Raw genomic sequence first — 26,548 nt, forward strand, 5'->3', positions numbered from 1 at the left:
ATATATGTTAGCGGCACGGTGCTCGTGGAAAGTGGAAAAATTGGGCGAGGTTGCTGTTTGAGTACACTTCATTGCTAGTTCTCCTTTTTAAGTTCACCAAGAATACTGAACATGAGATGGAAAAACACCCTGAATGGGATACTAGTCCATCGTCGGCCACCATACATAAACACATACAGACATACCTATGGGCAGTTTAAAGTCATCAATCTACCTACTGATTCGTTTTTCAGAGGTAGAAGGAAATCAGCTAACTTAAAGGAAGCCTATATGGACAGAGGGAGAGCATGCAAAACACTGCAGTTCAGAACTGAACAAAGAACCCTCGACCTGTAAGACAGGAATGTTTAAGCTTGTCCTGTCATTTAAAGTGTATGTAATGCCTTATAGTAATGCTTTAACATGAATATATATCATTAGTAATGATCAAAATGAATTAATGAAGCAGAGGGGAAAATATTAATTATTTGTTATTTTAATAACATTTATCTGTCATCAAGCACAAAACTAAACTATCGATAAATTGCGGTTTCCGGATACCGGAAAAAGGCAACCTTGCCTCAAGGCTAATCTCACATGTCGTCACGCATGGAACCCTGGTTATTCAGTTCACGAATTTCCAAGAAATGACACTAAAGCAACAGTGGGTGAAGTTTGTGCAAACGAAGTGCGCAGACTATGTGTCGCCTACTAATAATAAATCTGATTCATCAAGTGTCCTCCACCACCACCAGAACGACCACATGGGAATTATTGGAGCAAAAAAGAAACCAATTGATTTAATAAAATGACATTTAATCTGACATTTGGACAGTTCATCGATTATCCAATTAACACACACACCACTAGACACAGGATTATACGAGCAACATTTACATGCTTGTGACATCCGATCTTATAATATCTGATGTACTTTAACAGGAAGAAAAATGCATGTGCAACCATCATTCATTATTAACTGAAACGTGTTAAATGCTCTCAGATTGCAATACTGCAAGACTTTGTTTTTAGCTTTGTTCAGGAAAACATGATGAAAGGTAACCGCCGCATTCTGCACATCTCTCTCCCTCTTTCTCCATCCCGTGCGCGCTACAGAAGACTGTCGTGAACTGGCAGCTTCTCGTCTTGGGGGCTCGAAAAGAGAACCATTTACTCCAGAACATCCTTGATAATCATCTGCTCCTTCATCCGACATATAAGAATCCCAATCACCACCAGAATTCTCTCCAAAACATGATTCCATATCGAGACTGGTCTAACCACTGCTGCATGCATGACCGAAATTGATACCCGAATTGTTACATGTATGTCATCACACACCCCTTCGTGACCTTCCGGTTCAGTCTCGGCAGATTTCATGAAAATCGGCCGAGCTTATTGATTCTCCATCAATTTATGGCCTTTTGGATCAGCTATGGTTTGAAAACACATGGTCAATCAACATAATGATTATTGCTTTAGACAAGGAAAAAAGTGGGGTTTAGAGGCATTACATTCATTTTAAAGTCCTAAACATCCGTCTATGCATATGTTAAACAGGCAATATATTCATTTCCTCATTTTTTGCTAGTACTCATAGTAGTTCACCATTAACCTTTTTTTCTGCACAGCAAGTGATTAAGCATCTCAGCACAATTGATAGTGTGTGTGTGTGTGTGTGTGTGTGTGTGTGTTTACTCACACAACATCTTCAACAGGTACACTGCAATTTAAGTTTTTCTGACGTCTATGGCGGATTTCCTTCCAATATTCCTCAAGCTTAACACTTACACTTTGTATGGTTTTCCTGCACAGGAGGGGGGAAAAAACAAAAACAACCCACTATTAACCACACCATATCTACTCCCATACACAAAACTACTAGTGTGTGTATATTCAGTAGTGCTTGAAAGTTTGTGAACCCTTTAGATTTTTTTTTTTTTATTTCCACATAAATATGACCAAAGACATCAGATTTTCACACAAGTCTGAAAGTGAAAACAAACGTGAAGACAAAAATATGATACTTGGTTATTGATTTATTGAGGAAAATGATCCAAGATTACATATCGAGGAGTGGTAAAAGTATGACAACCCAAGGTCAGGACACTATTTTGGAACAGCCAAGCCATTCTTTGGTAGAATGACTTGTGCGCTTCGGGTCGTTGTCTTGCTGCATGACCCACATTCTCTTTGAGGCTCAGTTCATAGACAGATGTCCTGCATTTTCCTTTAGAATTCAAAGTAATTCAGAATTCATTGTTCCATCTATGATGACAAGACATCCTGGCCAAGATGCAGCAAAAGAGGCCCAAACCCTGATACTACCACCATCATGTTTCACAGATGGAATAAGGTTCTTATACTGGAATGCAGTGTTTGCCTTTCTCCAAACATAACACTTCCCATTTAAATCAAAATTTACTTCAGTCTCATCCGTGGACACACAAGATCACAATAAAAGATACCCATGTGTATCCACATCATGTGTGAAACCAATCCCTTTACACATGGAACAAAATATTCAAATTTCACATACACAGTGGTATTATTCAGATACACACCTGTACTCTTCTGTATTTTCAAAGTCCTGTTTATTGTGCATTGGAGTGAGGTAGTTACATTCTATCACCCCAATAACTCCCACTCCTGTGCTGTTTGCCTGGTAACAGAACACACACACACAAAAAAAAGTCATCAACCTTCTGAGCTTATACATAGTCATGTGAAAAAATAAGTACATCCCATGGAAATTGTAGACTTCTCAACATATTTAAACAAGTAAACATTTCTGACTCTAATACACTCACATGACTCTTATCTAGTGCATACAGATAAAGGTGACATACTCCAACAAACGACACAAATTTGACATTTTGTAGTAATTTTCATAATTTTTATGTGCATCAATAAAGTAAGTACACCCTTACATTTATCACATTTTCAAGTCCATAAAATTAGATGATTCCCGATTAGGTGCCACTGATTAGAACCTCCTGCAGGTGGAATCCATCTTATTTAAACCTGACATTTAAGGTCTGGTGTTCTCTTTGCTATTGTGTGTGGTGTCATCATGCCAAAATCTAAAGAGCTCACTAAGGACCTCAGAAAAAAAGGTTGTGGATGCATCTGAATCTGGCAAGGGATTTACAAAGATCTCCAAGTTATTAGAAATAAATCATTCCACTGTAAGGAAAATCATCTACAAGTGGCATAGACTCCAAACAACTGCCAATTTGTCCAGGACTGGTGGCCCAGCAAATTCAGCCCGAGAGTAGCCCGTTTGATGCTAAAAGAAGTCTCAAAGAACCTCAAAATTTCATCAATGGATCTGCAGGTAACTCTTGCAGCTGTTGGTGTGAAAGTGCATGCATCTCCAATCAGAAGGAGATTGGACAAATTTGACCTGCATGGACAGCGTGCCAGGAAAAACTACAGTTTGCCAATGACCATACAGGCAAAGGCTAGGCCTTTTGGAATAATGTGATCTGAACAGACTAATCAAAATGTGTGGCACACACCAAAGATGGCTTTTCAGGAGAACCACCTCATACCCACTGTCAAGCATGGTGGTGGTGGAAATGTTATGGTTTGGGGTTGCTTCGCTACCTCAGGGACCGGGAAGCTTACATTCATTGATTCAACTATGAATTCTGAATAATATCAAAGAGTGCTTGAAGATCATGTGAAGCCATCTGCTCAAAAGTTGAACCGGAGGTGGACCTTTGAACAAGATAATGATCCTAAGCACACTAGCAAATCCACCAAGGAATGGCTCAAAAAGAAGAAACAGAGGGTTATGGAATGACCTAGTCAAAGTGCAGATTTGAACCCCATTGAAATGTGGGGAGACTTGAAAAGGGCAATCCATGCAAGAAAACCCTCAAACATCATGCAACTGAAGGAATTTTGCATGAAAGAGTGGTCACAAATTTCAGCAAGCTGATGTCAGATACTGGTGGGCAATTATGCAAAATGCCTACAAGTTATTTTTGTTAAGGGGGGGGGGGGGGGGGGGGGGGCACAATAGTAGCTTCTGAAGCCAAGGGTGTATTTACTTTCTCCACAGAAGAATATTACATCTATCGATATTTTTGTTGAATAAATGATTGAAAGAGCTAATTTTCCTTGTTGCTTTGGTCAAGTACATCAACTTTATCTGTCGGCACTGTATCGAAAGGGTCAAATATGTTTACTTGTTTAAATATGTTGAGAAAAGTCTACAATTTCCATGGGATGTACCATTTTTTTCCACATGAATGTAGAAAATGAAAGACATTTATTTTGTTAGAGTCCAGGTTTAGAAGTTTACTTCCTAAAATAACTCTAGAGTTTAGACCAGACCTGGGCATTTTACGGCCCGCGGGCCACATCCGGCCCTTTGGTTCATTCTGACCGGCCCGCGTAAGGTTAATTAGAAATTACAAAATAAACGTATTTTCTAATTTTACCTCATGCATGGACTGAATGTGCATTGCTTTTATTTTGAAGTTGTGTTCAACAAAAACGCAATGCGTGCGACATGAACATGACATGAAATCCCCCGAAGCCTAATCCCGCGATAACTACTTCCGTAATTTGTCCAGACCAACCACAAACTTGTACGTCATCCTTCAAACGGTCCAGCCAATCACATAATGTGACGTCACCAGCAGGCGCCGGAGCCCGAGCCGATCTATAGATCTGATACCTACACCGAATCGACTGATGATCATCTGTCAGCTGTGCTTCACATCTCCACCTCAGACATTCAACCTGACTTTGATGCACTCGTTAAAGACCAACAGAGACTAGATTTCTCTCACTGAACAAATAAAAAACCGAAAAACACCAAATGAGGCGATTAGACTACAAATGTGGGCATCATTATTATAATATGATGCATCTTGCTTGATATTTGGAATAGAAAGACAATATTGTGATGTCTTTATTGTGTTTTGGGGTGAATGTGACTGGGGGGGGGGGAAGGTACAAACGTTCACATTTTGTTAATCATTGTTTTGGGAAATTTGATTGAATAAATGACTTTTTTTTTTTTTAAAGGCAACCTCGTTTTTTCCATACTCTTACCAGTCTTAGCAGCTTGTAAAAACAAATGTTATTTATTGCTTTATATAAAGAAATACAATTAATATTATGCAGAATTTAGTTCAGCCTTTTGGTCCGGCCCTCCACAAAAGTTTCTGTTTCTCATGTGGCCCCACGGAAAACCAATTGCCCACCCCTGGTTTAGACTGTGGCGCGTAATGGGCAGCATGGTGTTGCAGAAGGTTGCACTGCCGCCTCACATACTCCAGGGTCCCTGGATGCACAGGCTTAGCTAGCGAGCCTTTATACATGGCCAATTCTCAAAACATACAGCCATAAATCCCCAAACACGGCCTATAAATTTTATACTAACCCGCCGGCGAAGCTCGGCAGGTTTAGAATGAGTAGGTCATGTACTTAGATAAATATCTTTGTCAGTTTATCACCATACAAGCATGATAAACATACTGACAGAAACTTTATACTTTCCTATGTGCCCACTGCCAAATAATATTATAGTTTTTAAAATGTCCTAAATTAGATGAAACATAAAACTTGTCCCCTTCCTCAGTCACACCAGACTCGGCGCACTGAGAGCCCACTTCCGCATTCATAAAAGACTGTTCCCATGGTAACAGCCCGATAATCACTTTCACTCTTTCGGTTTCGATTGGTTTATCTTTCGCCAAGATTATCTTAACTAGTACTTTCACAAACTACCATTATTGAATTTTTTTGTATTTGTTTACAGTATTTACATTTCAAGTAACTACAGGAAAATTTCCTTTCATTTGTAACTTAATTTCACTTTTTATTCTTGTTTATTGCACTTTAACAGAATCAAAATGATTCCGAATATTTTGTGATGTAACATTTGCATTATGTATATTTCGTAAAATCAAAACTTGTTAAATGGTATCTATTATTTTCAGTTGTATATATTTCATAATATTAATCTTCAGAGTCGGCTGAATCTCATTTGTTATCTTTGTTGTATATAGTAAAGATGTATTCTGTGTAATAGAACTTGATTGCAGCAATTTGTATTTTGTTTTTAGTGCACTAGAAATTATAATTTAAGGTTTCTGCTTTTATTGCAGGAATTTGTAGAAGATTTTGTTGATAATTAAAGTTATTTGTAAAGTTCTGGTTAATGAATAAGAAACTAAACTTAAACTTTGTTATAACATTTTATTAAGTTAGTAAATAAAATGTGTTAAATGCCTAATAAAATATAATTCACACTTAAAAGTAATGCTTTCTTTCATTTCTTTTTAAGGCTCAATTGCAGCTCCAGAAGTCACCATCTCATCTCATTATCTCATCTCATTATCTGTAGCCGCTTTATCCTGTTCTACAGGGTCGCAGGCAAGCTGGAGCCTATCCCAGCTGACTACAGGCGAAAGGCGGGGTACACCCTGGACAAGTCGCCAGGTCATCACAGGGCTGACACATAGACACAGACAACCATTCACACTCACACCTACGGTCAATTTAGAGTCACCAGTTAACCTAACCTGCATGTCTTTGGACTGTGGGGGAAACCGGAGCACCCGGAGGAAACCCACATGGACACGGGGAGAACATGCAAACTCCGCACAGAAAGGCCCTCGCCGGCCACGGGGCTCGAACCCGGACCTTCTTGCTGTAAGGCAACAGCGCTAACCACTACACCACCGTGCCGCCCCAGAAGTCACCAGATTGCACCAAAAAAGATGAAATTTTTTTTTTGCCTGGATGGATCAGAGTTTGGGCAACTGTCTGTATGGTGTTTCATATGTTCCCTTGTGGATTTCTTCCAGGTTCTCCAATTTATTCCCATGCCAAAAAAACATGACTGTAGGTGAACTGGCTACATTTAAAATAGCTCCGAGACGTACGTATGTGTGTGTGTGTGTGTGTGTGTGTGTGTGTGTGGTGCCTTGCATCTTGCATTGGAATGCCATACACACAGTACAACCAATAAGATCTATCATTTTACTTCAGTTAAATTTCTTGTTTCTTCCCTAATATTAAGAAAGATGTTTATCTGATAACATTTAAAAATACAGTGCTGCTATCCTTCTATCTATAGCTTAGGAACTAAACAGACTCAAGTGATCCTGACCTTGCGCTGACAGGCGACACGTTCGTAGGGCTTGATGAGGCGGTTTTTGTGGTACATCATCAATCCGCAGTGCTCTTTGCTTTTTGTGTTGTAGCCAAAGATGATTTTAATCCCTTTATTCTGAGACAAAAGACTTAAGGATCATGGAACGGCATAAAAACATAAAATCAGTTTCATTATGCAGTGATCACAGCTTATTCATTCAACAGATATAACACACTTTATATACTGTATCTAGTATTTGGCAAAAGGATACAAGAAATGTGGGTTTGTATGTGTCCTTGATGACGTGTGCTAGGCTTTTGGAGACGAGCTCAGTTTTCACCTTCTGCCCTCGAATAATAATTTGCATTCGAGGCTTTAGGTACAAGATACTGCTGTATGCCTGATTCAAGAGGAAAGTAAGCACATACATGATCATGGGCTGACCAGCACTGTTATCACAGTGAGTTGGCAGACTATGAAAATGGATGATTTTAATACTCAGTGGTTTACATCTCACCCGCAGTGAATATTCACTCCCAGGTACTGGCATTCTATGGTCTGACCCATTATTTGGCTCTCCAGTGTTCTCATTAGTGTCAATAGGGATCCGAATATCATAGCGATCCTTCGTGAAGTCAAATTCCAATTCATTTGAGGACGTTCTGTAGCAGAACAGAGCTTATTATAGAAAATCCCAGTGAAGAGCACCTAACATTTGTATCTACAGGGAGTGCAGAATTATTAGGCAAATGAGTATGTTGACCACATTACCCCCTCTATGCATGTTGGCCTACTCCAAGCTGCATCGGCTTGAAAGCCTCCTACCAATTAAGCATACCAGGTGATGTGCATCTCTGTAATGAAAAGGGGTGTGGTCTAATGACATCAACACCCTACATCAGGTGTGCAAAATTATTAGGCAACTTCCTTTCCTTTGGCAAAATGGGTCAGAAGAGGGATTTGACGGACTCAGAAAAGTCAAAAATAGTGACATATATTGCAAAGGGATGGAGCACTCTTAAAATTGCCCAGCTTTTGAAGCGTGACCATCGAACAATCAAGCGCATCATTCAAAATAGTCAACAGGGTCGCAAGAAGCGCGTTGAAAAAAAAAGGCGCAAACTAACTGCCCGTGAACTGAGGAAAGTCAAGCGTGAAGCTGCCAAGATGCCACTCGCCACCAGTTTTGCCATATTTCAGAGCTGCAACATCACTGGAGTGTCAAAAAGCACAAGGTGTGCAATACTCAGGGACACGGCCAAGGTAACAAAGGCTGAAAAACGACCACCACTGAACAAGACACACAAGATGAAACGTCAAGACTGGGCCAAGAAGTATCACAAGACTGATTTTTCTAAGGTCTTATGGACAGATGAAATGAGAGTGAGTCTTGATGGGCCAGATGGATGGGCTCGTGGCTGGATCAGCAAAGGGCAGAGAGCTCCAGTCCGACTCAGACGCCAGCAAGGTGGAGGTGGGGTACTGGTATGGGCTGGTATCATCAAAGATGAGCTTGTGGGACCTTTTCGGGTTGAGGATGGCGTCAAGCTCAACTCCCAGTCCTATTGTCAGTTTTTGGAAGACACCTTCTTCAAGCAGTGGTACAGGAAGAAGTCAGCATCCTTCAAGAAAAACATGATTTTCATGCAGGACAATGCTCCATCACACGCATCCAAGTACTCCACAGCATGGCTGGCCAGAAAGGGTCTAAAGGAAGAAAGATTAATGACGTGGCCTCCTTGTTCACCTGATCTGAACCCCATAGAAAACCTGTGGTCCCTCATCAAATGTGAGATCTACAAGGAGGGGAAACAGTACACATCTCTGAACAGTGTCTGGGAGGCTGTGGTTGCTGCTGCACGCAATGTTGATCGCAAACAGATCAAAACACTGACCGAATCCATGGATGGCAGGCTTTTGAGTGTCCTTGTAAAGAAAGGCGGCTATATTAGTCACTGATTTGTTTTTTTTTTTGTTGTTTTTGAATGCCAGCAATGTATATTAGTGAATGTTGAGTTGTTATATTGGTTTCCCTGGTGAAAATAAATGAGTGAAATGGGTATACGTTTGTTTTTTGTTAAGTTGCCTAATAATTATGCACAGTTATAGTCACCTGCACACACAGATATCCTCCTAAGATAGCTAAAACTAAGAAAGCCCTACTCCAACTTCCAAAAATACTCAGCTTTGATATTTATGAGTCTTTTGGGTTCATCAAGAACATAGTTGTTTTTCAATAATAAAACTAATCCTCAAAAATACAACTTGCCTAATAATTCTGCACTCCCTGTAGTGTCAGTATTCTCAGTACTATATACAAGTAGACAAGCTATTAAAAACAAATACAACCCCAAATCAGAAAAAGTTGGTATGATATGTCGAAAACAATGATTTCTAAATAATATCTTTGCCCTCAAAACTATACAGGAGCACATTATTTGATGTTTTACCTCATGAAATTTAATGTTTCTCCAAAATAAAACACTTCTTTCAATTTTGATTTTTACAGCACATTAAAAAAAAAAAAGTCGGGACGGTAAAGCTGGGACGGATTGAAGACGCCAAGTGAAGCATTTAGGTGTTATTTTGTCCCATTCTTCCTGCACATAGGTCTTGAAGAGTGCAACAGTACAGGGACATTCTATTGGGGACAGAGGAGATATGCACCCTCTTCTTCCACAGCCATGCCTTTGTGCAGAATGTGGTTTTGCACCGTTTTGTTGAAATATGCATGGGCGTCCCTGGAAAAGATGTCGTCTTGAAGGCAGCATACGTTGCTTCAAAATCTCAACATACTTTTCTGCATTAATGCTGCCATCACAGAAGTGCAAGTTACTTTTGCCAAGGGCACCACCACCCCATACCATGACCGATCCTGGCTTTTGGACTTGTTGGATAGTCCTTTTTGTCTTTGGTCCAGAGTACACAGCGTCCAAAAAAGACCTGGAACACGGATTCATCTGAATACAATACACATTTCTACTTTGTGATGGTTCATCCCAGTTGCCTCTGAGCCCAGAGAAGTCGACAGTGTTTCTGGACACAGTTAACATAAGGCTTCCTTTTTGCACAGTAAAGTTTTAACTGGCATTTGTGGATGTAACTCTGCATTGTCATGCTTAACAAAGGTTTGCCAAAGTAATCCCGAGCCCATGTGATTATATCAGCTGTCGATGAATGACAGTTCTTTATGCAGTGCCATTTAAGTGCTTGGAGATTATGGGTGTTCAGCTTAGGCTTGCGCCCTTGCCCTTTACGCACTGAAACTCCCTCCAGGTTCCTTGAATTGTTTGATATTATGCAATCTAAGGGGTGAAATATCCAAATCCCTTCCGATCTTTCTCTGAGGAACAATTGCTTTTAAACAAGTTTTGTTAACAAAACATGTTAACCAACTGGAGATCCTCGGCCCATCTTTGCTCCTCAAAGACGAGACATTTCTTGGATATTAATTTTGTACCAAATCATGATTACAATCACTTGCTGACATCACCCATTTCAAAATCACTTCATTATTTAATGGTTTTACCACATTACTAGCCCTAAATTGCCCTGTCCCAACATTTTTTTGGACTGTATTGCAGGCCTGAAACACAGGAATGGATGTATATTAACAAATGAAATGAACAGACAAAACATGAAATATATTGGCTTCATACTATCTGCAATGAAATACAAATCAAATCACTGCTTTTTTTTTCTTCCAAATTTGCATTTTCCATTCTGTCTCAACTTTTTCCTGATTTGGGGTTGTACATTACAAACATATCTGAACTGTAAGTATAATGATGTTATAAAAATGATAATGTGATAAATGTAAATTTTAACTCCCAATCCTTTTATTGCTCTTCAGTGTTTATCAGTGTAGTCTTGAATGTATTCATCACTTTTGTAAACGGAACATAATATAAAAAGACCTAAACTATTCTGTACACTCTATCCAGTTTTCCTGGTTTCATCCACTATTTCTTTCTCTCTTTCATTATGGTTACTTGCGTAGGTTCCAGATGATGATGCGAGTTCCAGTGGAGTTGGTGCCATATGGGCCATTAATGGCACCGAATTCAGACAGCAGTTCTTCTTTGGTGTTGAACAAAGAATGGGTCAGGATATCATGAAGACACTCCTTATACTCCTGTGCAACACTGAGTGAACAGAAAGGTTAAGGACCAAACTGCACAGAAGAACCTTTAAACTCTCAGAAAACATTTAAAAATACATAAGCGGAACCTTGATATTAGTGCACAGGGTGAAAATATTATTATAGACAGTTACTGTTTTATATTCCTGATCTCTTTTTTTTTTCTGTAGTAAACATTTGTGTTTGACCAATTCCCTGGTCAGTGCTCCTATCCACTCATTTGTCCAATCTGTACTTTTTTTCAGCCTTTCTGCATAAAGGATATGAGTCTGTCCAGTGTTGCTGCACACGACAATAGGCACTATAACATTCTGTGCTTCTGTCTTCTCGAGGTAAGTCTGTGACAGGAGACCCACACACATGGTGTCGGCATTCTTTGAGAACACGATGGCATCCTTCCCCAAGCGCATGGAGCCGGACTTAAAACCATTACCATAAAAACCCACTGGGACATGGCCTTTTACTGGCTGCTTATCGCTGAAGCCAAAACTGAGAGAGAGAGAGAGAGAGAGAGAGAGAGAGAAAATATGAACGGATGGGTCATTATAACTTAAAATAAATAAATAAATAAACCCAGTAAATGGAAAAACTGCATACATATTTTATTGCATCTGCAGATGAAGTGAATTACTGATTATCTGAAGGATAATGCAGGCTCCATGAACATACTCTTACCTGAGCATTTTGTGCATCTTGTCATAGTCCATGCCATTCCCATTGTCCATGAAGGTGAGGCAGTCCAGGCCTTTGACTACCGTTTTATCAATCCAGAATTGTTTTGCACTGACATCTGGGTCATATGCATTGTCTGTCGAGGAAAATACCAAAAAAATAATCTTATTTAAAAAAAAAAAAAAAAAAAAAAAAAACTGATACTACCTGTCTGTTTCCCAGTCCAGAGTGTTTGCATCTCTACTTAGCACACAAAAAGCATACGATAAATGCAAGCAAACCCCAAAACAAATCCTGTACTTCCTGAGTCACAACGTGATCTATGCAGCTGTTGCTTCTGGTTTGCACAAGGTTGACTCCAGTTGAACTTTTATCGCTACACTACAAATCATGTTCTTGCCGCTCACCATCCCACAATCCCTTGCATATGACTACTGATTAATGGGAAATTAAAATAAATGGGCGCAAAATAATGGCTGGTAAATTCATATGTACAGGTAATGCTGCAGGGTGGCACGGTGGTGTAGTGGTTAGCGCTGTCGCCTCACAGCAAGAAGGTCCGGGTTCGAGCCCTGTGGCCGGCGAGGGCCTTTCTGTGCAGAGTTTGCATGTTCTCCCCGTGGGTTTCCTCCGGGTGCTCCGGTTTCCCCGACAGTCCAAAGACATGCAGGTTAGGTTAACTGGTGACTCTAAATTGACCGTAGGTGTGAATGTGAGTGTGAATGGTTGTCTGTGTCTATGTGTCAGCCCTGTGATGACCTGGCGACTTGTCCAGGGTGTACCCCGCCTTTCGCCCGTAGTCAGCTGGGATAGGCTCCAGCTTGCCTGCGACCCTGTAGAACAGGATAAAGTGGCTAGAGATAACGAGATGAGATGAGGTAATGCTGCAAATGTGTCCAGAATCACAGACAGAAATGGCAGAACAGAGTTCTACAACAGTCCTGAGGTTGATTGGCTTTTAGAGGTTTAACCCCAAAAAAAAGGGGGCCTACATAGGAAAAATCCAAGCAACTCGATCAAAACCTCAGAAACACATTATAGACCTCCATGAGCCTGGTTCCGCCTTGAGACCCACCTGTGAAGTGTTGCTAGTATTTATACAAATAACTGCATACAAACAAATTTCTTTAGACCACACAGACACACTCTTTCAATAAAGGGGAACAAAATAACTCCCAGGGATGAATAAACTTCGGCCTGAAAGGTTCAACTGAATGCCAAGACAACAACAAAGGAACTGGTTGTTAAGTTGGAGGCATCGGGTGCCAAATATCCACCATTTAGAGAGTACTACATTGCAATGGCCTGAAAGGTGGTCAAGCATATAAGAAACCCCTACCTACAAGACTGACATAAAAAAGCCAGACTGAAGTCTATAGGCAATCACAAGCATTTTGGAGGAGTGTTCTCTGGTCAGATGAAACAAAAATGTCACCGTTTGGCCACAAAGATCAGCACTGTGTCTGGAGGAAAAAGTGTGACAATGTTTTTGGTGTCTTGGAAGATAAACATCCATGTTTATATATTTTTATATTAGCTCTATTAGAATCACGCTAGTCCTATGGAATCAAAACCACGGCATGAGGCCAAGGTGAGTTTCCTTTAATAAAGGAAATGGGGGCCGGGGGGGGAGAGAGAGAGAGAGGGAGAGAAGGAGAGGAAGTCACCTGTTGATCTGCTTAGCGGTGCATTTTGGCTGAGGCGGGGGAGTAACACTACTGAGCGTTTCTGGTATGTGGTGGATTTATGCTGCAGAATTTTCAGTGAATGATTATTCAGGACAGCATTTACAGCTCGTCAATCACATGACGAGGATTCAGAACATGAATCAGAGGTAACCATTTGATATAGTGCAAAGGTTGGGAGATGCCTTGCCTGGCTATAGTTGGCTACCTGTGTACATCCATAAAGCCCCTACCCAGCGTTGTTTATATATTTAAAAAAAAAAAAAAAAAACCACACCCAAAAAAAACCCCGCCACCCTCATCGCACTACTTTTCCACTGCTGTGCTCCTCACCTCCCGGCACGCGCACACTTATTCATTCTCTCTCTCCCTCACACACGCACAAACCCCATGTGACCATTTTTATTTTCATGGGCCATGAATCAAGTTGACTGTTAAGTGAACACTGAAACCATACTGACCTGAGACTTTGAATACACTGCCTTTTTTTTTTTTAACAAAACCATGTCCCAGCGGTGTTGTTTTTGCTGCTAACGGAAAGGGTGACAGGATATAGGCTACCAACTCAGCAGTTCAACCACTGCCTGGTGCCCAACAAGCGCTTAGATTTCTTGATATCGGCAGTCACCATCACAAAAAGTTATGTCTATTAATTCAAAACACCATCCCAACTGTGAAGCATGGTGGTGGCAGTATCATGGTGTAGGGCTGTTTTGTTGCAAAAGGGACTGGGGACTTTAGAAAAAAAAAAAGATCATAAGGAATGAAGATCTCAAAAAACTGAAGCAACCCCCAAGACGTAAGCCAGAAAGTTAAAATTTGAGCACAACTGGGTCTTCCAGCAGGACAATGGTCCTAAGCATAGCTACAAATCTGTCACAAAATGGATGAAAGACAAAAGTGAAGGTATTGGACAGGCCACCACAAAGCTGTGAATCCCACAGAAAATTTGTGGACTGAACTGAAAAAAGTCTGCAGTGTGGGAAATAAGGCCGGACCGGCAGACATTTGCTGGTAATTTTCACATTTGTCCGTCTGTATTTCAAAAGCATCAAATCGGATGGCCCATGAAAAACGGTAAAGATATGGGTCTAATCCATTATGTCGTAACACTGCCTGTGAAACGGGGGCCTCCGTGGACACGACTTTAAAAATTCATAACTCAGCCACCGATGGTCCTCGCCCCGCCAAAATTTACAGGCACATCCCTCTCCCCAAGCCCTTTCAAACCAGCCTAGGTATGGTCCGGTACAACCACAGATCGGCCTGCTATTTGCCCCGGAGCCCCCAAAAAACTTGAATATGAACTTGGGCTTGAGCCAGTCTTTAAAAATTCATAACTCAGCCACCCAAAGTTTACAGGCACATCCCTCTTTCTCAGAGACCTTTCGAACCAGCCGAGGCTCTTCCCAATTCAACAGCAGAAGCGAGCGTGGATCGCAGAAAACTTTAGCATGAGCCCTGGCTCCAGCTGCTTGCACACGGGGATTTAAAAATTCATAACTCTGCCACCTAAGGTCCCAACCCCGCCAAAATTTACAGGTACCGCCCTCTCCCCGAGGGGCACACTAAATAAGACAATAACACCACACTCAGTATTCACCGTTTTTATTGCACGATGAAGTTGAACTCGTGTTTTAGGGTTGACAGTATCTGATTGATCCAGTCAGTTGATTAAGAGTTCAATTTACATGAAACTTTACAGTACAGTATTATGGCAAGTGCCAAACTGCCAATCAATGGTTATGTTATTATGAGTATTGTTTTAAATTTATAATGACCGTCAGTCATATGCTTTGGAGGCTGTATATTTATATTTTAATAGAGTTTTTGTTTTCTTCTATTTTCCAAGTTCAAGTCCAGCAAATTTTAGTCTGAATGCCAAATGATATGACCATGTCTGGTTTCGAGTCATTTTAAGTCATTTTGTTCCAAAGTTACTTGGAATCTCGTACTCAAAATTTTAACCCCATTATGTAAGAATAGTTGTATTGTTAATTATTAAATTTCTTATAGACGTATTATAAACATAGTACAAAATGGTCATTGTTAACATAATGTTTGAGTGTTGTTATAGTATCTATATACGAGTACCAGTAAGTTGTAACCAACTGGAACATCCTTAACCCCCATACTTTTTTCGAGACATGGAACTGACCTGTGTGTTCTACTGTTTTCTTGGGTAGAACTTTAAAGCATATATGCAGAGCCATGGCCTCACTTTCGTTTATAAATGCCTTGAGACCTCAAGAATGACACAGGAATAGCTTCACGCGCGAACAATAAATCTAATATAGTAATTTTTACGATTAAAGTGATTCATATAGGTAGCGGTCCGAGTGAATGACCTTAACGTCCGTAAATGTCACAGCAGGAAGTCTATCGGTCTCATCGCCATTTCCGTTATACTAAAACACAGCTGACTGCAACTCCGATCCTCCCTTTTGAGCTAATTTATCGCTATGCCACGTAGATGTGTTTTTGACCAGTGCAGCAACACGACAGAAGGTGGATTTATGTTGCATTCATGGTCCAAGAATGTTCAAACTGCAAAGATTTGAACACGTTTTGCGAGAAATTCACGGACATATTGGGCAGCTATGAAGTGGTCTCTCCTCTGCACGTTTTACTGAAGACTCGTACGAGACCTCTGATCTGTTCAGGAACGTTGGCTATAAGCCCGTATTGAAAGAGGGTGCAGTACCAGCAATTAAAAAAATAAGTATTTATTTATTTATTAAAAAAAAAAAAAAAAAAAAAAAAGAGTTCAGTTGCACCAGTCCTCCTGGAGCGCGAGACGAGGGTTGTTGCTAAAACCCGCAACAGAATGGGACATAATCGCTCGGGCAGCGGCCTTTAGGTTGTTGCTAAAACCGGTGATGTCCCGTTCCTTCCTGGGTTTTAGTAATTGCCTGAGCCGAGCAGTAAAGGCGGAATATACAGTATGAAGAAAAGTGAATGAGTGGAGCAGCAGTCTTATTTCTAAACTGGATATTCCTGCCATCTCGCCCTTACGTGGAAGAAGTGAATGAACGAAGAACTGAAAGTCAGATTGTTTCAAAAACAATCGGCCACAAGATCGGCCTTCAAGAAGCGAGAAGGCAGACGGGTAAGCTCCAACTCTCATTTGGATTTAAAAAACAAAAAAAAAAATGTTGTTTACCTGCATTTAGATTAATACATGTAACTTGTATTGTGTGTTTAAGTTACCGGTTTAAGATTGATTAATTTGCTTCAGAATGTGATTGTCTCAGTTCATCTGATTATTTAATTAGCCTTTTACGTTTTATCGGTGAAAATGCATGCATGTACATGTATGCTGCACAAGTTATAACACCTATCCTGTTTTAATGAGAGTCAACCCACAATCAGTGAAGTCAAATCAGTCTTAGTTGAGCAAGTCGGTAACGGTATTTCTTACTTTCACTGTAAATTTTTATTCATACGACTTTGGTCTATAGCTGTCAAAGGTCTCGGCCTTAAAACTGGTTACCGCAATGACGTCACAGACTCCAGCGGGGCAGCGCGAATGCCAACTTTGCGGTCGATTTTAACTCTCAAAAATATATTTTTTTAAATTCCCATTTATGCAGCATACAAGAGTCAAGGATGGAGATACTATCCACTCAGAAATGTATTTAAAAATAAAGGTTCTGCACATCTGCTTTAAGCATGTTTTTCTTGAATCTTCTGACATTCTCTTGTAAATTACATTCAACTTGTAGTGTAATTAGCAACTAATGTCTGGTGTAATTTGGCTTTTGAAGATCACAAAAATGTGCCTGGAAATATCTGAGAAGCAATCTCCAGGCATCTAAAGCCCTTCAGCTTCCAGGGCCCTCAGGTGGCATTGTTCCAGGCTTTTGGCTCGTCATTCGGACAGGTTGAAACTTGGACAGACAGAAAACATTTCAGATTTGTCTATCCTGTGACAGTCTGCTTAAAATTCCTTATTTCCCCACACTGAGTTTGTCTGAGCAAAGAGGCCCGTAAAACTAACTGTTACATCAAGTCTGTCAGGAAAAATGGGCAAAAATTCGAGCAAAGTATTGTGAGAAGTTTGTGGAAGGATAGCCCAAGCATTTGATTCAAGTTCAAGTAATTAAAAACAGCAGTGATGCTTGAGCTTAACTGCACTCTCAGTCAACATCAATGCATGACCTCACTAAAACTGTTGTGATTGAATGGGCAAATCCCTACAGCCACCTACCAAAATCTAGTGGAATGTGAGAAGACTGTTATAGCAGCAAAGTAGCTACCAGCGTTGTAGTCGAGTCACTAAACCTCAAGTCTAAGTCCAGTCTCGAGTCAAGTCCAAGTCATTAAAAAAAAAATTAAAAGTCGAGTCCACTATTGATCCGAGTTGAGTCAAAGACTCCAACCGCACCATTTGACGGTGGCTGTTTTAGCACCATTAACATTAGTTTGTTCCTGAACATGACGTATGAACAGGTGAATGTGCTTCTCTTTGTCAGGGAGTGTGAAGTATTCTGTCAGAGATGGTTGGGAGACGGATGCAAGTGCAGAAGGTGTGTTTATTAATACAAGTGAAGACGGTAAACAATCCAGACCGGCAGGCAAAATCTTAAAACAGTGAAACACGTCAAGCGAGGCACAAACAGGCTATCGTAGACTCGGCAGAATCCAAGGCGAGAAACAGGAAATCAGGAATCCGGAAACCAAACAAGGAAATAAGGCTCGGTAATGTGCCAGCAACGCAACTCAATACTTCGCAAAGCGAGCGTTTTTTCACAGTTTTTATATAGGCACACTGATTGCACCTAAATCCTGTGCAAGTCATTTACGGCACACGAGAGAGTCTCTGCTTGGTGCGCGTGCTGTCTAGAGTGCGCCTGAGAGTCTGATGCACATGCCAAGGCACCCAGGTGTGACACACTTACATGAAATTTGTACAAAATTAACGTAGATATAAATCTCTTATGCCAAATTATTATGGCATGTTACCAAAAAAATAAAGAAAAAAAAAAATCGAGTCCTCGTCTCCATTTTGCGAAACCTAATGCAGTTAATGCAGGAGTCCAAGTCATCAGTGCTCAAGTCCGAGTTGACTCACGAGTCCTTAAAATTAGGGCACGAGTCGGACTCGAGTACTACAAGCCTGGCAGCTACCAACTCCATATTAATGCCCATGGCTTTAGAAAGGGATGTTCAACAAGCTTGGACGGTGATGATCAGAAGATCATGGATTTTTGGCCATATAGTGTACAGTGAAACCTCGATATTAAGACCACCATTGGGACCAGGTCAAAGTGGTCTTAATATTGAGATGGTCTCAATACTGAGTTGGCAAGATATACTGACAGTTGCTGAGCTGTTGCATAGCAACGTGCATGCATGATGTTCTTAATACTGTTGTATTGCATGTAATAAATTTATGAACTAGTTTATTGTATTTCATTGATAAATGATTAAATCAACAAGCTAAATTTAAACAAAAGTATAGCGTGTGGTTTGTGTGTCTAGCAAATGTACATGGAATACAACATGTAAAAAACAATATAACTAAGTTTTCGTTTAAACTTTTAATAAACTTGTAATAGAATTAATCATAATTAAAACCATACCATTTTTAAATGTAAACCATACAGCAAACTTACATAAGTCATTGAAACAAGAAATTGAAATCTCGTTCTGAATACTCTTTCATAATTAGGCCACACCAATTTAATTAGTTGGTTCTCGGAATCGCCGCTTGAAAAAAATGCAAAATGAAAAAAAAAAAATCGAAATCAAACTCCCGTCAATAGAAAAGGTCACGTGACGCCGAAAACCAATCAAAAATCGCCCCTTTCACCTTAGATAAAGACTTGCGGAAGAAACATGCCTGTGGAGGGGAAGCCTGTGTTTGTGATTGTTAGGATATTCAGCGAACAGAAGCGTAAAATCTTTGACAGGTATGTTGAAATTCTGTTTACTGGTTTGCCTGTATTTTTTGGTCTATTTCCACCGCTAATTTTACCATCAGAGCATTTATTTATTTATTTTTTTTTTTTTTTATTTCGCCCGCTCGCTTCATATTTTTCCTGAAAAAATCCGAGAACCAACTAATTAAATTGGTGTGGCCTTATGACACTTTTAACAACTTGAACTTTTTCTATTTAAATCGATCTACTAAAGCTCACTTCACACCTTGTTGCATAGATTGCCTGCGTTTTGCCAATTCCAAACTTTTCTGCTAGCTGACGTTGACTTTTACCCGCACTTTCGTTAATCAGATCAATTTTTTCTTTCAAAGACAACTCATTACGTTTTCTACTCATTGTCGTACAAGTCGATCTTAATTTTGCGGCATGACGTAAACCGGATGTCGTGAAAGCTCTTGTGCCCTGTGTTTTGACACGACAGGGGGGCGCCCGTATTTTCGAGGTTTAAAGGGATAGTTCGGGATTTTTGACATGAATCTGTATGGCATCCCCATCAATAGTGTCGTACAAACACACTGACTTACCTGACAGCATCCTGTGAGTCCAGTTCTTGTCCAGTTTTGGTCCAGACGAAAGTAGTCCGGCAAGTTTGTTGGGGTCACGAAAGTAAAACGTTTTTCGTCTCAAAACAGTATGTGTTCAAAAGAGTGATATATTTGCATCACAAAACCGTTGCCAAATAAAAAGTCAGACCTCGAAATCGCTTGGCACTATTTTCTCTCCCTTCTTATCACTGCGCGCTGCCGCCAGGTGACAGCCATGGCTGTTTCATTCATTGTTTACTAGTGATGGGAATTTCGGCTCTTTTGGCTCTTCTTACTGAGCCGGCTCTTTCGGAAGATTTTTTATAATTATTTCTCATGACCTGTACATTCACATCGAGTACACATATCAATGCAAATTAACACGAAGGGATTTACTAGACCAATTTATATCTGGAACTATTTTCAGCCACAGCACAGGCAAAGCACCGCTGCAGGCGCAAAGACACTGCGCAGCGCCTGAAAACGGGTGTGCAGCGCCTGAAAACCCGTTTTCAGGCGCTGCGCGGTGTCTTTGCGCCTTCCTTTTCCTACCTGTTCCTTTAATTGCTGCAATTAGCTAGTCAATTCTGATTCTATTTCTCCTCTCAGTTATAATCTGTCCTGCTTTTGAAAAGATCCTCTCTGGGGGGACAGATGCTGCCACTATACACATCCTCCGTGCCATCACGTGTGTAAGCCGTGGATAGAGTGCAGCCTTGGTCTCCCACCAGCTTAGTGGGTCTGCGTTTCGCTGTCACCTGGCGGCAGCGCGCAGTGATAAGAAGGGAGAGAAAATAGTGCCAAGCGATTTCGAGGTCTGACTTTTTATTTGACAACGGTTTTGTGATGCAAATATATCACTCTTTTGAACACATACTGTTTTGAGACGAAAAACGTTTTACTTTCGTGACCCCAACAAACTTGCCGGACTACTTTCGTCTGGACCAAAACTGGACAAGAACTGGACTCGTAGGATGCTGTCAGGGGTAAGTCAGTGTGTTTGCACGACACTATTGATGGGGATGCCATACAGATTCATGTCAAAAATCCCGAACTATCCCTTTAATTACATTGATTTTCGACGGGTGGGACCGAAATTAATGGTCATAATATGCAATATTGAGGTGGTCGCATTATTGAAGGCCGCGACCAATGAAATATATAAGCAAGCAATCGGGACTGTGAAAAACTGTTTGTAATTTTGAGGTGGTCGTAACATGAGGTTTCACTGTACTTTGAAAAATGGCACCGTCTGAGAGCATCAAAGGGGTCAATTATTTCCAATAATGGATTACACAAACAGAAGATTTGAAAAGGGCAGATAAACAGACAGCCAGAAGCTGGAGACAGACTGTATCTTCCCAAGTTGGAGGAAACAAATGCATGATGTGCAGGAAAAATGTAGGTTCTTATGAGGAAAATCTGGCTTTCATGAAATAATTTTTTTCATCATCAACAATAAATGTAGAGATTCCAAAGATAAGTGTAGGTTCACTGGGAGTCTGAATAACAACAGAAATTAGACATCATGGTTATCATCACAAATATTGTAAAGAATTCTAATTCGGTAATTTTTTTTAACAGACAATCTCACTTTAAAACTAAATTGTAATAAGGAAAAAAAAAAAGACATTTGTGGAAGAGTTTTGGTAGGCTTTAAATGCCATACCAGCAACATACCTGCTGAAACACTAGAAAAGGATACGATGACTATGCAAAGCAATCATTATAGCTAAAGTAGGAAGTGTAGAATTGGGGTGAAGCAATTTACAAAACCTGTACACATTGCTTTAAAAAAAAGTACCAATTGGGAGGGTTCCCTCAGGAAAATTAAAATTCCAGTAGCATCATTATAGGATAAACAGAGAATAAAATAATAAAAAAAAAGAGAGAACTTCTAGATAAATAAATTTACATACAAATATATTAAAAAGATATGAAAAAAGTCCAGCAGGAGAGGTATGGTAAGTGGAATGAATGGTGACTCACCGATCAGTTCTGCAATAGCACTGAAGGGCCCAGTGTGGCTCGTAGAGTTTGTATGCAGATAACGTGGACTAACCTTTAAACAAAGAAATATTACAACAATAAATCTACATGAATGACACTCTGACATAAAAAAATGTTGAATATTTGGCAAACAATAGAGATGAAGCAAACATGTAGACCAGGGGTGGGCAATTAGTTTTTCCATGGGGCCACATGAGAAACAAAATTTTGTGGAGGGCCGGACCAAAAGGCTGAACTAACTTCTGCATAATATTAATTGTATTTCTTTATATAAAGCAATAAATAACATTGTTTTTACAAGCTGCTAAGACTGGTAAGAGTATGGAAAAAACGAGGTTGCCTTACAAAAAATGTCATTTATTCAATCAAATTTCCCAAAGCAACGATTAACAAAATGTGAACGTTTGTACCATTTTTTTCAGTCACATTCACCCCAAAACACAATAAAGACATCACAATATTGTCTTTCTACTCCAAACATCAAGCAAGATACATCATATTATAATAATGATGCCCACATTTCTAGTCTAATCACCTCATTTGGCGTTTTTCAGTTTTTTTATTTGTTCAGTGAGAGAAATCTAGTCTCTGTTGGTCTTTAATGAGTGCAGAGTCAGGTTGAATGTCTGAGGTGGAGATGTGAAGCACAGCTGACAGATCATCAGTCAATTCGGTGTAGGAATCAGATCTTTTTTTTTATTAAATTCAAACAAACAATTATTTTATATTACAACATAAAATCACACCTCTGAAAATATAATCTAAAAAGAAAACTTATCAAATAAATATATATACAATATATGTAAAATGGAAAAAAACGAGGGGTTTATGAAAGGTTAACTTCTGCTATGAATGTGTACAGTATATTTGCATGGGGATTGTTTATATATTTCAGACATTTTTGTAACAAGGACAATTCATTCTTAAGAGCAGGCCATGAAGGGTGGGATTTGACAGACACTTGTGTATGTAATATTTTGTAAAAATAATGAAATTATTCACCAAAAAGTAGGAATCAGATCTCCAGATCGGCTCCGGCGCCTGCTGGTGACGTCACACTATGTGATTGGCTGGACCGTTTGAAGGATGACGTACAAGTTTGTGGTTGGTCTGGACAAATTACGGAAGTAGTTATCGCGGGATTAGGTTTCGTGGGATTTCATGTCGCGCGCACTGCGTTTTTGTTGAACACAACTTCAAAATAAAAGCAATGCACATTCAGTCCATGCATGAGGTAAAATTAGAAAATACATTTATTTTGTAATTTCTAATTAACCTTACGCGGGCCGGTCATTATGAACCAAAGGGCCGGATGCGGCCCGCGGGCCGTAAAATGCCCAGGTCTGATATAGAGCATGTTGCAATGTTTCGATGGCTCCAAAGTTAAACCCATAAAAACTGAAGAAACAATCAAAGAATGATGAATCATGATTCAATAAATCAATATGACTTAATTGGCTATAAAAATTAAACTCTATAAAAAATTACATAAGGTAAATTTGGTATAAAAACCAAATACAACCTTGTCGTCAGAATTTACTCATCTGTGTGTATACTGCAAGGAAATAATCATCATAAGACTGTTGTCAGTCAAGCCTGCAGAAACGGGTCAGCATGCAGAAATTACACATGCTCTAACCCCAACACTAGAGTCTACTAAAGGTTTAACAAGACCGTCTAATGACAAAAACACGTCATTCTTAGTAGATCTTGCATTTAAATTGCTTTTGGCTTATGAAACACAAAAACCTGCTGCATTTAGGCTGTTGCTTGAATTTAGTAGTTGTCCTTAGTCAGATCAACAACGTTCTAAGGTAGTTTCTATGTGGACAAATAGAATACTTAGATTGACGACAATTACTGATCTAAAAGCAAACCAAAACATGCTTACGCTGAGACACTTCTTTGTCCTTGTTGTCGTAACGTTGTGTAGAGAGCTTTACAAAAGAAGGCAGTTGTGCATAGGACGTCACACGTAGCGCCGCTGACCAATAAATCGCTGCGATCTAATGGTGGACAAGCTTTTCATGATTTTTGGAACAGGATTTAGATGAATTTTTTTTTTTTCAAACCAATTTATCGGTGAGCTTTACAACCTATTTGAACATACACAGAAAACCCAGGATTTTATGAGGTCATTTTCATAAGACTAGCACTTTAACGCTCTGGGGTTGAGAGCTTCTCCGGCGAAGCTCAGCAGGTTTAGAATAAGTAGGTCACGTATTTAGATAAATATCTTCGAGTTTTTAAATCATACAAGCATGATAAACGTATTGACAGAAACTTTATACTTTTCCATGTGCCCACTGCCAAATAATATTTTATATATATATATATATATATATATATATTTTTTTTTTTTTTTTTTTTTTTTAAATTACCTCAATTAGATGAAAAATAAAACTGGTCACCTTACTCAGGTCACACCAGAGTCGGCGCACCAAGCACCCACTTATGCATTCATAAAAGACCATTCACATGATAGCGGGATGATAAATCACTTTCACTCTTTTGGTTTCTCTTTCGTGGTGGGAACACCCATCATAAACAGGATAAAATCTGTCAGACATAGTTTAAGCTATTTGGAGGTAAAACTTGTTGCGAGATAGCAGGTGGATTTTATGCGCTTCGGATGATTCAGGACAGCGACTCAATTCATGAGCCAATTCATGAATCAGGACAGCAATTCAGTTCAATCTTGAGAACTGCAACACTGATGATGAGCGGTGCCTTTTTTTTTTTTTACCTTGACCCGATCTGCAGTGCTTAATTTGTGAAGTGGGAGGTCCCGGGCCAGAACGCAGGAGGTGGGTGGGTCCGGCGACTCAAAAAAAAAAAAAAAAAGGCGGGGGGTGGTTTACTATAACTTTACGCACACACGCCTATTGCATGACATGTATTGCAACAGCACCAGTTATCAAATCCTGGACAACAATGGACAACGTTCAGAATGTTCTCCAAACAGACACTCAAGTTCACGCTCGCTCTCCACACATACGTTAAGGCAGGAGTCGGGAACCTTTTTGGCTGGGAGAGCCATGAAAGCCACATATTTTCAAATACATTTTCGTGAGAGCCATATATAAAAAGTGACGCTGAATACAACTAAAATGCATTTTTACGTATGACCAACAATTTGAGTGTAATATATTCTTTTTCATAATGAAGAGGCTCTTGACATGCCGTCTTCCTCCTGTCCCCCGCTGATTATTTTGACGCAAACGTAGCTTGGCGTGTTTCAAAGTGCCGCTTTATTTCATTGTTTCATCGATGCAATCTCGTCACTGTATAGGCCTATTGGACACAAAGCAGAACAGCGCAAGCTAACGGCTACAAAAAACCCAGTGTTCTATAGACCCCTTCGCAGTAAACGTCATTCATACACAAGAGGAAATAGCGCACGCAGCCTGGACTCAAAAAAGACTCAGCGACGGTCAGACAAGAAGAAATATTTGGGAGAAATGCCTAGTTGTTGTGTTGTCGGGTGTCAGAATCGTAGCAGTGATGGGGTTAAAATGTACAGAATTCCAGCAGGATCTCACCCATTCCAAAAAAAAATAAATAAATAAATTTAAAAAAATAATAATAAATCGCCGACGTCTATGGCTACAGGCCATCAAACGTGTAGACTGGGATGAAAGCACCATCAAAAATGTGCGGGTTTGCAGCGCCCACTTCATCACAGGCAAGATCAGGCTATTTATTAAATCTTTCTTTTTTATTCTTTCTAGTCTTCGTTTATTGATGTAGCAAAATACTTTGGTAACATTTGTCTGATTAGCTGGGTCATAGTTACACAATGTAATGAATATTGTTAGCATGTTAGCTTAGCTTTGCATGCAATTTTGTTTGTAGGAGAGGTCTCGCTTGACTCAAGCAGTCCAGATTTTGTGCCATCATTATTTGTGTATGCCGAAAATCACAATTTTAAAGCAAGGATGGAAAGGTAAAATTGTGTGCCCTCACTCTAAATGCCAACTTGCGTTGACTGCTCTAACCTAGCTCCCGCCCCGTTCAGTTTCATTTCTGCTCTCTGCCTCTCGCTTTTTACGCAGCTCTGATTTCTCTTAGCTGCACTCTTTACACCATCATTCCTTTCATGCCATTACCTCCTGCAAATTGCTGTTTAGTGTTGGTATTTGCTGTTGTAGCTAAAGCCACATTGCCATCAGATCACTGGCATAATTTGATTAAAACAAAATGAATATGAATGTCCCATTGTTAATCAAGTCGTACATGCCCGCACATAATCATATGCATCTAAATAATCAGATGCGTCCATCACTAGCATAATTTGATTAAAACAATTTCAGTGTAAAACACGTTCTGTACATGCCCGCACAATCATATGCGTCTAAAGACTTGTAGGCACGAAGTTTTTCGTGGGTGTACACTGAAGTCTTGTCAATAAGGTACGAGTATATATCTGGCCATTGTATACCAGGGAACTTACTAACATCGTCCGTCCACTC

General features: G+C 39.9%; 1 protein-coding gene across 1 annotated transcript in view; it reads right to left on the reverse strand.

Moving 5' to 3' along the window:
- Window positions 1-26,548, reverse strand: part of LOC132891663 (MORC family CW-type zinc finger protein 3-like) — a 75,472-nt gene that overhangs the window by 14,539 nt on the left and 34,385 nt on the right. Inside the window, exons 2-10 of the mRNA XM_060929463.1 lie at window positions 22,056-22,128; window positions 11,916-12,048; window positions 11,506-11,729; window positions 11,092-11,248; window positions 7,617-7,761; window positions 7,371-7,499; window positions 7,115-7,234; window positions 2,544-2,641; window positions 1,682-1,786 (exon numbers count right to left, since the gene is read on the reverse strand). Of these exons, the coding sequence (XP_060785446.1) occupies window positions 1,682-1,786; window positions 2,544-2,641; window positions 7,115-7,234; window positions 7,371-7,499; window positions 7,617-7,761; window positions 11,092-11,248; window positions 11,506-11,729; window positions 11,916-12,048; window positions 22,056-22,128 (1,184 nt within the window). The remainder of the gene's footprint in view (window positions 1-1,681; window positions 1,787-2,543; window positions 2,642-7,114; window positions 7,235-7,370; window positions 7,500-7,616; window positions 7,762-11,091; window positions 11,249-11,505; window positions 11,730-11,915; window positions 12,049-22,055; window positions 22,129-26,548) is intronic.

The sequence above is a fragment of the Neoarius graeffei genome, chromosome 9 (genome assembly GCF_027579695.1).
Source record: "Neoarius graeffei isolate fNeoGra1 chromosome 9, fNeoGra1.pri, whole genome shotgun sequence".
NCBI lineage: Eukaryota > Metazoa > Chordata > Actinopteri > Siluriformes > Ariidae > Neoarius > Neoarius graeffei.